Here is a 13,730-nt window from a genome sequence, read left to right on the forward strand (position 1 = left end):
TGCAATGTGCGCATGTGTGTGTGTGTGTGTGTGTGTGTGTGTGAAAGGGACAGAAAGAGAAATATACCCCTACCTTGGGAAGCACCTATTAAAGCCATCATCGGGGTAACACTCTTACAGACATCTTTGGTTCACCTCAATCTCGCTTGTGGAATACTTCCCCTTTGAATCTGCTGTCTCTCATTTGATGCCTTTTTTGTATTTGTGCTCTGGCCCTGCTCCCGGAGGCTGATAGGCAAATCACTGCATTTCTACCGAATTGAGGCAATAAGCAGATAAATAATGCAGTCTCTCCTTTGTAGTGTTCTTTGCCTTCTGGGTCATAAATCTGCTCCCTGTTTAACTTTAGACAAATACCTCCTCTCTGATTTGGCTTGTCCCTGAAGTCCAGGAGGCTGCTAAGTTGACCAGTAGGCTTCAGAGTACAGCGGAGTGCAGCTGGTGAACTAACAGAGAACAGTTGCTGTCATTTATTGAGATACCAGTGTGCCTCTTTGAGGAAAAGCAGGTTGGTAAAAAAAAAAAAAATATATATATGTGGGTGAATGGGAACTTAGTTGGAATTTTTTGGATATTGGAGGACTGTTTACTCCTTTTCTGCCTGGAGTCCAGGTATTTGCACAGAAGCTCTGGAACCCAACTTGGACCCAACCCTGTAGATCAGCACCAATGCTTGTTCTGTTCCCTGTTGTGACTTAATCACCCACAGGCCCTGAGATTTTACTTAGCATTGAGGCTGGTAGGGTCAACTGTGTCAGTGTTCAAGGGTTCAGACTTCATGTGTCTACTTGACTTCTTTAGTTCTTTGGAGATAATTGTATTTCCATAAGCACAGTTCCTGTGCCCCAAGCATGTGACACTGGCCAGAAGGATAGATCACACAGGCAAGTGGGAAGAGCTCAGCCCTAATATGTCATCACCTTTAAGGAAAAAGCAGTCCTATGTGCCCCAGGTAATGCCATCACATGCATCTCTTCTTGAACCTGCCCCTTCTCTCCATTCCCTTAGCTTGTTTCACCTGGATCATTTCAGCAGTCTCCCAACTGGTCCTTGGGGTTCTGGTTTGTCCATCTTCTAATCCTCTGTGAGAATGATCACTGTGAAGTCACATTTGATCAAGTCACTCCCTTGTGTAAAACTCTTTGATGGCTCCCAATGCCTAGAGAGTAAAGTCAAAGCTTGGTGGCAAGCATGCAAGTGGCTCCTTGATCTGGGTCTTGCTGACCTTCCAATTTTGTCTTTTCCTACTCTTCACCCTTCTCTTCCACATTTTAAGTTCCATCCATATGACTGCAATTACAGAACCCTGAATTACCGTGGATTTTCACACAAGGGGCTTCCCTTGTGGCTCAGAAGATAAAGCATTTGCCTGCAATTCAGGAGACCCGGGTTTGATCCCTGGGTTGGGAAGATCCCCTGGAGAAGGAAATGGCAACCTACTGTAGTATTCTTGCCTGGAAAATCCCATGGATGGAGGAGCCTGGTAGGCTATAGTCCATGGGGTTGCAAAGAGTTGGACACAACTGAGCGACTTCACTTTCTTTCACTTTTTACACCTCAATGCATTTGCTCATTTTCTGACATATATCTGATCTGTCCTGGCTATCTATTGCTGCATAACTAATCATCCCCAAGTTCAGTGGAGTAAAATAATCATGCATTATTAACACAAGCTCAACTGAATGGTTCTCACTTGGAGTCCCTCCTATCAATGAAGTCAGATGAGGGCTGAGGCTGGAGTCATCTGGAAGTTCTTTTACTTATACTGGCACCTGAGCTAGAATGTCTGGAACAGCTCAGGCTGGCTAGGCATCTCTCTTCTCTCCACATGAACTCTCTATGGGGCTACTTGGGCTTCCTCACAGCATGGCAGTCTCAGGGATGCTGGGTCCCTTTATGTGGCATCTGGCTTCCCACTGAGTGTGCATCCTAAGAGACCCACATGACACTTAAGAGGCTTCTTATGAGCTAGCCTTGGGATTCTCTCAGTGTCATTTCTGCCATTTTCTTTTGGTCAAAACACTCACAGGCCAGCTGAGATTCAAAAGGGTGAAGAAATAGATGCCACGTCTTTATATGGGATTCCCTTGCCTGCCTAGAGAAGGTAGGAATTGATAATGGCCATCTTGGAAATATACAACCACAATGTCCTTCACTGTCTTATTCTCCTGGCTAATTGCTGTTTATTCATTTAATACCCAATTACATGGCTTCACTCTTGTGAAGTCATCTCTCTCCAACCAAGGCAGAATTAACCTCTAAGTCCAAGAAAGTTGTTCTGCAGAAACTTGGAAAATAAGTCAGGAAGGAAGACTGACCCTTGAGCATGTATCTGTTGCCATCCTTGTCACATTGCATCATACTTGTTGGTGTTTCTCCTACTTGACCATACTTTTTTTGAGAGCAGTGCTATACCTGATTTATCTCTAGTGTCCTTAGGATCTATCTTAGCAACCAACACAGGTGCTCAATAAATTAGTGGTTGAGGTAAGTGAACTGAATTACTGCTATTTTGTCATTTTGCCCCCAGGGCCGATCATTCTTAGAGTCAAGCAACCAATTAGATACAAAAGAATTTGAGGATCCCCTCCTATGTACCCAGCAAATCAGCTTCCATTAGAGGGCTTCAGTTCTCTATGATTTGGGATTCCACAAAGAGAGTAACTAAAATATTGAGTGTGTATTGAATGTTTATCATGTGATAGGCATTGTTCTAAGCATGTTATATGTATTAATCAATCAGTCCACACAATCTCATCTTCCCTATTATTATTGCCATCTTACGGATGATTAGATGTAGGGAGGCTAAGTAATTTCCCCAAAGTCACAAAGCTGAGATATAGACCAGGCTCCAGGGTCCATATTCTTGGCCTCTGTGCTCTTCAATAATGTTCTCTCCTGAGCTCAGCATTTCCAGAGGATGTTTAGCAGAATGTCACAGAGATAATAAGGGGTGTCACATGAGGAACATCAAAAGGACAAAGACTGTTTAACCCGAGGAAGAGGCTACTTGGAGACAAATCCCTATGGATCCAGATTATCAAAGAACTGACTTGTTCTCAGCATCCTCTGTTGGAGTCAAGATCAGTGGTGTTTTGGTATGATAGAGAACTTTTTCATTGTGCTATTCCCTGATACTTTGGGCTGCCCTGAAAAATCATGAGTCCCACACCTCTTGGAGGAAGTTTGCCAGTGTCTCTTTTTACATTAATTGTCCCATATTCCATCACCACTTTTTTTTTTCCAGTTTGTGAAAAACGTGATATTTCCTTACCTGGCATAAGCTTTTGAAAGTAAAACTTGTTTGTTAAGTACCATGCAGTTTTCTGGTGAAGAGCGTATAAGCTGAGTGTAACTATATGTTCCCTTTCCTCCTGAGCTTCACATACCTAGAGGCTCAGCCATCAGAGGAAGCTTAAATAATGTAGGAGGCATGACTCTGTGATATCTCTGGCTTTAGCAAGATTTACTAGTACCTATTTGAATAATGCAAGGTTCCCTTTTTAATGTTGAGAAAATTGTGTATCTCATCCTGCGAAAACATCCATATTCACAATTACCAATTAGTACCCTGATTTGGCAAATTCCTGGCTACTTCAATTCAGCAATTACATGACTCAAACCACAAAAAAATGGTATGAGACTATTTTATTTTTCTGATTTGCAGGCCGATTCCACAGTCATAGCTGAGATGACAGAGTGCAGATTGGAAACTATTCCCTTCACCTATTTCGTTGCAGACAGTGACTAAGTCCACACTGATTTAATAACAGGGTTTCTCAGCACAGCCAAAAGTCCGTGAACATTCAGCATAATTCAGAGGCTGGAACATTTAGGAGAACACTCATGCAAGAGCATTAAGTCAAAACCACACATATGAGGTCTCACCGTCCTGCATTTCTTATTAACTTTGTGCTTCTTTTTTTATGCCTTCTGCCTCCCAGCCAAAGACCAGTCCTCTCAGGGGGATGAAGAGAAAGACCCTCCAAAGAGCCACCCCTACTCCGTGGAGACCCCATATGGCTTCCACCTGGACCTGGACTTCCTCAAGTATGTGGATGACATCGAAAAGGGAAACACCATCAAAAGGATTCCTATCCACAGAAGGGCCAAGCAGGCCAAGTTCAGCACTTTGCCCCGAAACTTCAGCCTTCCCGACAGCGGGGCTCGCCCTCATGCTATTCCTTCCCGCCCGAACTGGTCCCCCATGGTGTCGAGGAAAGTGCTGGGGACAGAGGCCCGAGCCCAGCCACTGTCCCTCGGGGATCACCCCCAAGCCCCACAAGCCGCCAGCGGCAGTGAGGTGAGCTACCACCGGAAGGCCCTGCTGACGGAGACGGCCAGACAGCTGGAGGCTGCTGCTGCTCCCGGGGAGGCTGAGCTCACCTCCGGGAGTGGACGGCCCCAGCTTCTGAGAGCATCCAGCATGCCGGCCACGCTGCTGCAAACCAGGGCCTCGGAGGACCCAAGCCTAAACTCAGGACCCCCCACCCCGCCCGCCCTCCCCCCACTTCAGGGCGAAGGCGTTGTCTGTGATGGTGCCTTTGGGCCCGCGGAAGGATTTGCAGGTTTTTCCAACTCCACGCCGCGAGCAGCAACCCAACGGGAAGTCAGAGAGTCTGGAGACCTAGTGCCAGGGATTCCGGAGCTGATCCGGGAGGGGCCTGAGCCTCCAGAAGGCGAAGAAGAGGTTCCAAATCACCTCTCTTTCCCGAGTCCACCTTTCTCGCCCCAGAATGCACTTGTAGTTCTAGAGGATGCAAGTCCACCTTTCTCGTCCCAGAATGCACTTGTAGTTCTAGAGGATGCCGAAGACCAACAGAAAAGCAGAGAAGCCCAGGTGGTGGTCACAACCCCTAGCTCTCCAACACCAAGCCCCCCACCTCTGCCGTCACCCATGCCTGAAAATGAGCTCCCCCTGGAAGAAATCGAGCTCAACATCAGCGAAATCCCACCACCACCACCTGTAGAGGTGGACGTGAGAAGCATCGGGATCCGCGTCACGGAGGAAAGCCTGGGCCTTGCCTCCCTGGATCCTGGCAGCATCTCCAGCCTGAAGCAGCAGATCTCGGACCTTGAAGGCGAGCTGTCTGGAAGAACTGAGGAACTGGCCCAGGTCAGAGCTGCCCTCCAGCGGCAGGAAGAGGAAATCAAGGCGAGGGGGCAGAGGATTCAAGAGCTAGAGTGCACTGTTGCTCAACTGGTAGAAAAGCTTAGCAGTGGGAACACCAAAGATGCTCAGGGCCAGACTGATGCTGTGGTCAACACTGACCCTCTGCAGGAGCTCTTGACCAGACAGTCGTGTGACAAGAGCATTGGGGTCAGCCTTCTGGGCAGCGTGGGCTCTGAAAGCTGGGGAGCCAGGGGAGAGGGGAATGGCCTCCTGTGGGGGTGGGAAAGTCACAAACGAGAGGATGGGAGCCCAGCAGGACTTGTGTCACCACCCCAGCCATCACTGCCACAGGGATCTGAGACAGTCCTCATGCCTTCTTTACACAGCTGCCTCTCTACTGAGCTCAGGATCGAAGAGGGAGGTTCTGAGCAGGCAGGAGGTCCTTCGGTGGGAATTAAGGGTCTGGGCAGGGGAGTAGGAGGATCTCCAGGGAGTGGCGAGAGAAAGGCTCCCCCAGCAGGGAGGGAGGAGGCTGGTCCAGAGCTGTCGGGGAAGGAGCGCCCTGGAAGGCCACCAAGCTCCCCCACCGATGCCACTATTGGGCAGTACGTTAAGAAGATCCAAGAACTCCTGCAGGAGCAGTGGAGCTGCCTGGAACATGGGTACCCTGAGCTGGCCCGCGCCATCAAGCAGCCTGCTTCCAAGCTCAGCAGCATCCAGAGCCAGCTACAGAGCTCCCTCAACCTGCTTCTGTCTGCCTACTCGGCCCAGGCTCCACCCCAGAAGGAGCCCCCCGGCCCCTCCTCCTCCCCACCGATGGGTAAATACTGGTGCCTAAGACTGGGAGCCATTTCTCCTTTACTTGAGGAGTCAAAGGGGAAAAAGGGTTTTAATTGCATGCATGTGTTTTTTTAAAAGATTTAAATACATCCGGGAGCCCAGTGGAATAAAAACTGATCTCTGTAACAGTGGAGGCTTGGTACCCCTCCTCTTGTCCTTGCTCTAACATTGGGACTGACTGCAGGGCCACCACGTACAGCTGTTCAGATAGCGCAGGGCACAAAGATGCCAGAGGGTAAATGGGAGCTGAAACTCAGCCCACACTTGCCAAGCCCGCAGCACTGTGTCTGCCCAGAGGGGTGCCTCGTTCTCATTTGCCTTGTGTGCAGGCAGCCCTGGCCCTGGCTGTGAGTGCTTTACACCTCTGCCTTCCTTAACTGTGTCTTGGGCTCTTGCATTCCTGCGGTGCTCCCTAGTTCTTGCACATTAGAGGTTTTTTGTAGCCTTGTTTTGGAAGAAATTCTGTTGAGATCTGAAATATTTAACTGAATTTCAGTGTGTGTGTGTGAGACAGAGAAAGAGAGACTTCCATACTCGCATGTGCAAGTCGACCCTTTGGCTGAGCAGCACTTCTTCCTGTAACAGATCACACACTCTTCCCTGTTAAGTGGAACCATATTTTGCTTTGCTTAACGGGCAGCAATGTGTTAGTCTGCTTCCTGCCGCAGAGCACAAATTGGCTTTCTCATTATTTCGGTGCTAGTTCTAGTCTTAGCCCTTGTGAATTGCCCCCTGTACCTTTGAGAAGAGCAAAATAAGATGTGTGCTCTAGCTCATGTGTTTTCCATGGCTGCCCCACATCACAAGTATTAACCGACTTGTGAGCCAGGAAGGGCCTCTGAGGTGCAAAAGTGGGTGCTGGATCTGGGGTTGGGAGGCCTAAGTCCTGCTGCTGTTCTTTCATTTATTCAGCACATCTGAGCCTCAGATTTCCCCAGACTGAGATAGGGACAACAGTGGCACCCACACCACATGGTTCAACAATTCTCCAATAACCCTTCTCTGTCATCTACATGTAGAGGGTTTATAAACAGGAACAATTTGACTAGCATTGACCAGAAGGTTGGCGCTCCTCAAAGACCCTCAGAATATTTGCTTTATATTGTCTAGTTCCCGTTCTACCCCTTCACACACCTCCAGCCTGTGTCCCCTCAAAGCAAGGGTCAACAGTTTTGTTGCACTTTGGGGTATTCCCAAGATTGTGCTAACCTGTGATGTTGTGTCTGCCTAGAGATCTCCCCGTCGACCAGCCTTAAATCCATAATGAAAAAGAAAGACTATGGCTTCCGTGCAGGAGGTAATGGGACCAAAAAGAACCTTCAGTTTGTTGGGGTTAACGGTGGGTAAGCATCACTCGTGAAGCCCAGACTGCCCTGCACACCACCTCTCCCACTGTTGTCCTGAACACTCTTTTCCTAGGGGAAAGCATCTGGTTTTCATTCTTCTTCAAGGGAATTAATCTCAACGGCCCTTTAAAACTCCCTCTCGGGTTTGCATATGTTTGGCTGCCTGCCAGACGTGGTAGTTCTGTTGGATCCTGTGCTCATAATATGTCTTGGCTTTGGTTTCCCGGGGCCAGGATTCAGTACTTTCTGGGAGTTGGGGGACACATGAGCCCTTGAAGGAAGACATTTAATCTGAACCACAACACTACGTCGACAAACCCTTAATTTGTAGAATTTAAAATTTCATCCTTTTAATTTTTTCCTTCCTTTAACTAACTTAGGGCAAATCAAACTGACGTTTTTTAGGATGAAGAAAAACAACCAATGTCTGTGGACTCAGAACTTGAACCAGACCTTATATAGGGTAGACAGTAAACCGCTGGATTTAGAATACTTTCTCAGTCAGTCATTTAGCGAACATTTATTAAATACCAATGATGTGTTTGATGGTAGGGATAAAAAAAGTCAAATAAATCATGGTCCTTGCCCTTAACTCACAGTTTGGACCTGGGCAGAGTTGAAACAAAAGTAAAGAGAAAACTTGGACCGGCTGAGCTGAACTCTAGTTGAGAAAGAAGCAGAGGATGGTAGGAAAGCCCAGAGCCGGGGCACCGGGCCCAGCCAGGGATGTGCCTGCGAAGTGCCCAGAAGGGATTGGAACCCTGGCTGATTTGGGTCAGACCAGAAGGAAGACACCAGATTCAGACAAGGGTGTCCTCACTACTGTTTCAGGTTCTGTGAGGGAAACATCAGAAAAGATGAAATGGGGTCATAGGTGGGTTGCTATTCCCACTCCTGCAGCTGTCAGATATTGTGGCCCAGGAGAAACCACTTTTTTCTCTTACCAGCTTGTGTCCAGAAAGGATCAGCCTAATCTCAAAGCCTAAAGCAGGTCCTGCCTCTCCCCTGCTTAAATACTTGCAAAAGTGCCAGCTTTGTACTAAAACCCGGAAGTCTGTCTTGTGACTATAGCATGCCTTGTCCACCTCCACAGGCTCTGGCCTTTCTTCACTCAAACAAGCCGGGTCAGGCTGAGCTTGGGGACTTTGCATTTGCCTTTCCCTCCAGAGGAGGAAGTGGCAACCCACTCCAGTATTCTTGCTTGAAAAATCCCATGGACAGAGATACCTGGTGGGCTATAGTCCATGGGGTCGCAAAGAGGTGGACATGCCTGAGCAACTGAGCACACACACCATTTAAAGTGCTCCTTTCTTTTTTTTACACATATATTTAAATTTTTTTATGCATTGTTTTAAAAATATTCTTTTTCATTATGGTTTATCCAAGGATATTGAATATTAAAAAAAAAAAGTGACCCTTTTGCAGATAACTGTCAGTACGTGTCACTCTGGTGTGATGGTTCTCAACCTTGACTGAATCTAGTAAACCCTGGGGGAGCCTTGAAAAATATCAATGCCTGAGCCCCTCCCAGATGGAAGACTCTGGTTTAATTAGTCTCAGGTGCAGTACAGCTATTGGAAATTTTAAGTACCCTCAGATGACTCTAACATGCAGCCAATGTTAAAAAATTCTGCTCTAAATTAAGTGGCTCTTCCTCCCACCACAGTATCCCATGGCCCATTACTAGTTTATTCATTGTTCTTACGATTATCTGAATGCATTGTTCATGTGTTTATTTTCTCCCACCCCCTACTTAGAGTTTCAGCTCAGTTAGGACAGGGATTTTGGAGTTTTCATGGAAGCAATTCTAAGATAAAGAACTGTTTGGTAAATTTAATATGTCCCCCCACTTTCTTAATCACAAAAACAAAAGGTTGTTCCAAGCACAGTAGAGGAAGAAATATCTGGGGTTTGAACAAGACAAAATGCGACCATACCAGTGAGCAGGTTTGGTTTGCAAATCCAGTCAGCATAGGGGCCTTACATAGGGACCACTATTCAGAGAAAGAGCATGAGGGGATTCAGTAGAAAGCATGGCATTGGTCTCACCTCATCTCTGTGGAAGTGTCCAGCCGGCCAAGAATCTGAAGTCTTCCTCTTATCTGGAGCATCCTCCATCAGAGGTCTCTTGTTGACCATCAGCAGAGAGATCAATAAGTCTTCCAGAACTTTCCTCCATGGTGTCTGGTCTACCACCTCAATAGAGTTGCATGTAACTGAACATAAGGATTATTGCCACGAGTGACCTACACCCACACCTTTCCTCTTCCGAGCTGCGGATGAAATAGCAACTGAGAAAGGCAGGTGCTAGTTTCTGGATTCCCAGCTGTGGCCCAGGAGTAGACACAGATGGTTCTTCCCTTGCCAGGGGTGAGCTAGGCTAGAACAGGGGTCTAAAGGGAGGGTTCACTATCACCCAGAGATATGAGGCAATTCAGAGAATTCAGGGCAGGGATGGGGGCTGTTTGCCTAGATCTGGTTCCCTCTCTGTACAGTACCTTAGGATTCCAGAATCAAATACTTTCATGAGAACCTTGGATTGCTTGTCTGAATCATCTGATTGCATCTGAATGCATGGCCAATTAGGCCATGGGCTATTTGTACGTTTGTTGCAAAAAGCTTAATTACCTTTACTCCCCAAATGGCCTCTAGTGTTAGAGCTCTTAAAAGCAGGTTCCACTGACAGTAAATTTCCTGGGAGTCCCCTTGCTGAGGCCTGCAGATATAGACAATAAACGACAAGGTTAGTGAGCAGGCCAGTGTTATCTAAAATCCACCGAGTTCTCACCTGTGTTGGCATGAGCACTGGGCAGGAAGCACAGAATGAGTGACCCTGTCTCCTTCCACAGCTATGAGACCACCTCAAGTGAGGAGACCAGTGGTGAGGACAGCTCCCCAGAAGACTTGTCTGACAGCGAGGCTGAGAAGAAATGTGATGGCCCAGAACCCAGGCGGGGCAAGGATGCCCACCTCAGCTGTAGGGTGGGCCAGGGCACCCCTGAGGGCACCCGTGACACAGACCAGGAAACTGGGCCTGGCGAAGAGCTCCCCCATCCCAAGACTGAGAGGTAAGTTAGATGGGGACCGATGGGCACATGATCCTTTGAGAAAGAGCAAGCATATTTATTCACCTTTGTATCCAGTCATTTGTTTATTTGTTAACTCGTTTATCCATCTCCCTGGTGGCTCAGACGGTAAATTGTCTGTCTACAATGCGGGAGACCTGGGTTTGATCCCTGGGTGGGGAAGATCTTCTGGAGAAGGAGATGGCAACCCACTCCAGTATTCTTGCCCAGAAAATCCCATGGATGGAGGAGCCTGGTAGGCTACAGCCCATGGGGTCGCAAAGAGTCAGACACTACTGAGCGACTAACACTTTCACTTTCACTTTCTCCATCTATTCACCAGTATTTATTTGAGTTTCAAGTCTATGCCAGGTACTGTGCACTGGTTGAATGAAACAGATCTAACTCCTGCCTTCATGGATTATACTGTCATAGACAGAGCTCTGCCTATAAAGTTAACATGGTTCTAGCACTGAAAATGTAAAGGACTTGACATGCATTTTCTTGATGTAATCCTTTTAACAATCTGTAAGGTAGTAATTATTAGAAGACCCACTTTATAGATGTAGAAAGAGAGGCTTAGAAAAGTTAGGTGACACAACTAGCAGAGTATTTCAACTTTGGTTCTTTCTTTTGGGCTGCTCTGGGTCTTTATTGTAGCATTGGATTTTCTCTAATTGTGATTAGCTATGGCTTCTTCTGTTGTGGAGCGCAGGCTCTAGAGTGCACAGGCTCAGTAGTTACATGGCATGGGATAAGTTGCTCCACGGCTTATGGGATCTTCGTTCCCTAACCAGGGATCAAACCCGAGTCCCTTGCATTGGAAGGCAGATTCTCAACCATTGCATCACCAGGGAAGTCCCTCAATTTAGGTCTTTCGTAATTCTCCCGCGTGTTTTTCTGCCTCTCTCATTGGCCATGCTGACATAACCTGGACTTTTAAAGTGATGGGAGGTCATTTGGCATGATGACAAGAGTACTGTCTTTGGAGTTGGATATACTTGCTTCAAATCCTACATCTGCCACAGTGTTACTTTAGACAAGGTACTTAAGCTGTGGTTGCCTCAGTTTCCCCCTCTGTAAAATGTGGATAGTAGCGACCTGATAGATTTGGTCTGAGGACTAGTTGAGAAAAAGTATGTAACATGCCTAGTGCAGTGCCTGCCACATAGTAGACTCCATGTAAATGGGAGAAATGAGAGTAGTAAGTACCATTAATTGTCATTATCACCATCCCCAGCCTGGTTGCTGAAGAAGAGACGGGAGTGAACGGCAGCTGACTGTCCAGCAGGGCCACAGGGCTGCTCCATCATAGCAGCGCTGTAAGGACTTGATGAAAGTGGAGCTTCATGGTGACCAATGCCATTGACTCCCAGCCTAGGCCTCTCAGTGCTAAGCCTGCCCTTTGCCAGTGCAGCAATAGTGGGTATCATTGAGAGAGCCCTGGTGCTATCAATTTTCACTTGATTGACTCTATTAGTGCTTACTATATCCTTCATGGAAGAATAACCTGAAGAAATTTGCTGCTGTGGAGTGGGTCCTTTGGATTTTTCAAGTCACTCAGGCAGAAAATGTTTGCTCCAAATTCAGGAAGATAACCCTCCCTTTCCCAGCATGTCAGGAATGACAGTGGGGCCCGTGGCCCCCTAAAATGCTTTGCTGATCTGACCTCGTCCCCTGAAAACAGCAGGATCCAAAGGGAAATATGCTTGGCTCATTCTTCAGAAGAGTTCAGAAGTCAGCCCTGTCCGACAGGAGGCTGTGTTCACTCAGTGTTTCTGAGGAATGCCCCTGACCCTGAGAAGTTGCCTAGTTTGGATGTCTGAGTTGCTGAGAAGTAAAAAATGAGAGTGAAATTCAAGGTAGGGGACTTTTATCAAGATGGAGACTGATATATATATATATGAATTAATTTTTTTCTTTAGATATAAACCCTCAGAAGAATTCCTTAATGCATGCCGGGCATTGAGCCAACATCTGCCAGAAACTGGGACGACCACTGACCAGCTCTTGGTACTCTGATTTGTCACCGTCATGTAAAGCTTTCCATACTGTTTAAACTGTTAGTTCCACTCGAGCGACTTGGGTCCTGCAACTGAGACAGCTTTGTGGGTGTGCTTGGGATCCCTCTTTGCTGTGTGCTGTCTCACTTGCCCAAACTCTGCTGCCCGAGGTGATGGATTGTGTTGAGAAAGTAGAATCCGTGAATGTGCACAGGAACCAGGGCTGGGGCTCAGAGGCATTTACCAAACGTTATCAGGCATCCCACCCTGAATATGTCATGGAATCACTTGTGGCTTAGGCTCAAAATTACCTCACAGTTTGATAGAACTGCGGGTAGAGAGGAAAAGAGAAGGTGGAATGGAAACTGGGGTTCTCTTCCCTGGACTGCCATCTGTGAGATGCTGAGTGAGTCAGTTCAGTGGTGGTTTCCTCATTAATAAAATGAAGGTGGTGAACTGCATGTCTCCACTTTCTCAGGCCTTGGCATTTTGTTCTGTAGTCTTGATTGTTTTTCTTGAAGTTCACCTGTGGGTCAAGAGGCCAAAAGCAAGCAAATACATCTGTTTGCTCCCTAACACCATCATGGCCCACAGAGATTTAAACATTTAAGAATTAATTTCTGCTTGAATCAAGAGGTACTGATACAGATGCATTTTCCCATGTCATGAGAGCCACAGATAAGCCCCAATATGTAACAGTGTGTAAGCATTTTTAAGGCCCATTTTGTTCTCCTTTGCAGAAAAGCCTTAGGAGTAAAAATGATCGATTAGTCCATTTTCATTAGTATTTTATCTTCGCTGATTTGGCAAATAACTTGTTCCCAGATTGTTAAAGAACCAATATGTGATGTGGATATTGATTAAAACTCCTGCTACTTATTCTTCAATGAATTACAGAGCTAAGTTATTTCCTAGATCTTCAATTAAAATCTTCCCCTATGTTCCTTAATATTAGGGTCTTTCTCCAGATTCTCCTGAAGATCCCAAGGGTAAGGGAGATATTCTGATACATAAAAACTGTTTCAGTCACAAAAGAGTCCACTGTTTCTGGGTAGAAAAGAAATTAGAGGACATGCAAACTTGACATCACACACATGTTAGGATCAAAGCAGAGAACACCCCTCCCTACCTTAGAGACAAAGCAGCGTGTGCAGGGACCTCGTTTGGCAGAGCCTGAGAGGTTGGAAACCAAGCCCTTTTTCACCCTCATTTTATAGATAGTACGAGTAGGATTCAAAATGTATTAGGACTTCCAAGGTTCTGCAGCTGAGCCAGGACTTAAGCCTGGCCCTACAAGTTTAGTGTCTCCCAATCCAGTGCCCTTCCTGGAATGAATATGAACGCATCTCTTACAATCACAGGC

The 13,730-nt window shown here is 46.8% G+C and overlaps 1 protein-coding gene across 3 annotated transcripts in view; it reads left to right on the plus strand.

Moving 5' to 3' along the window:
• Nucleotides 1-13,730, plus strand: part of KANK4 (KN motif and ankyrin repeat domains 4) — a 69,974-nt gene that overhangs the window by 39,699 nt on the left and 16,545 nt on the right. For 2 of the 3 annotated variants that reach the window (XM_070468058.1, XM_070468060.1), the window contains 4 exons: nucleotides 3,945-5,933; nucleotides 7,185-7,296; nucleotides 10,149-10,367; nucleotides 12,290-12,377. In XM_070468058.1, coding sequence (XP_070324159.1) covers nucleotides 3,945-5,933; nucleotides 7,185-7,296; nucleotides 10,149-10,367; nucleotides 12,290-12,377 — 2,408 coding nt within the window. Of the gene's footprint in view, nucleotides 1-3,944; nucleotides 5,934-7,184; nucleotides 7,297-10,148; nucleotides 10,368-12,289; nucleotides 12,378-13,730 lie in introns of those variants that run through there. The other variant, XM_020885422.2, reaches the window with a different exon arrangement.

Source organism: Odocoileus virginianus, chromosome 5 (genome assembly GCF_023699985.2).
Source record: "Odocoileus virginianus isolate 20LAN1187 ecotype Illinois chromosome 5, Ovbor_1.2, whole genome shotgun sequence".
NCBI classification, from domain to species: domain Eukaryota; kingdom Metazoa; phylum Chordata; class Mammalia; order Artiodactyla; family Cervidae; genus Odocoileus; species Odocoileus virginianus.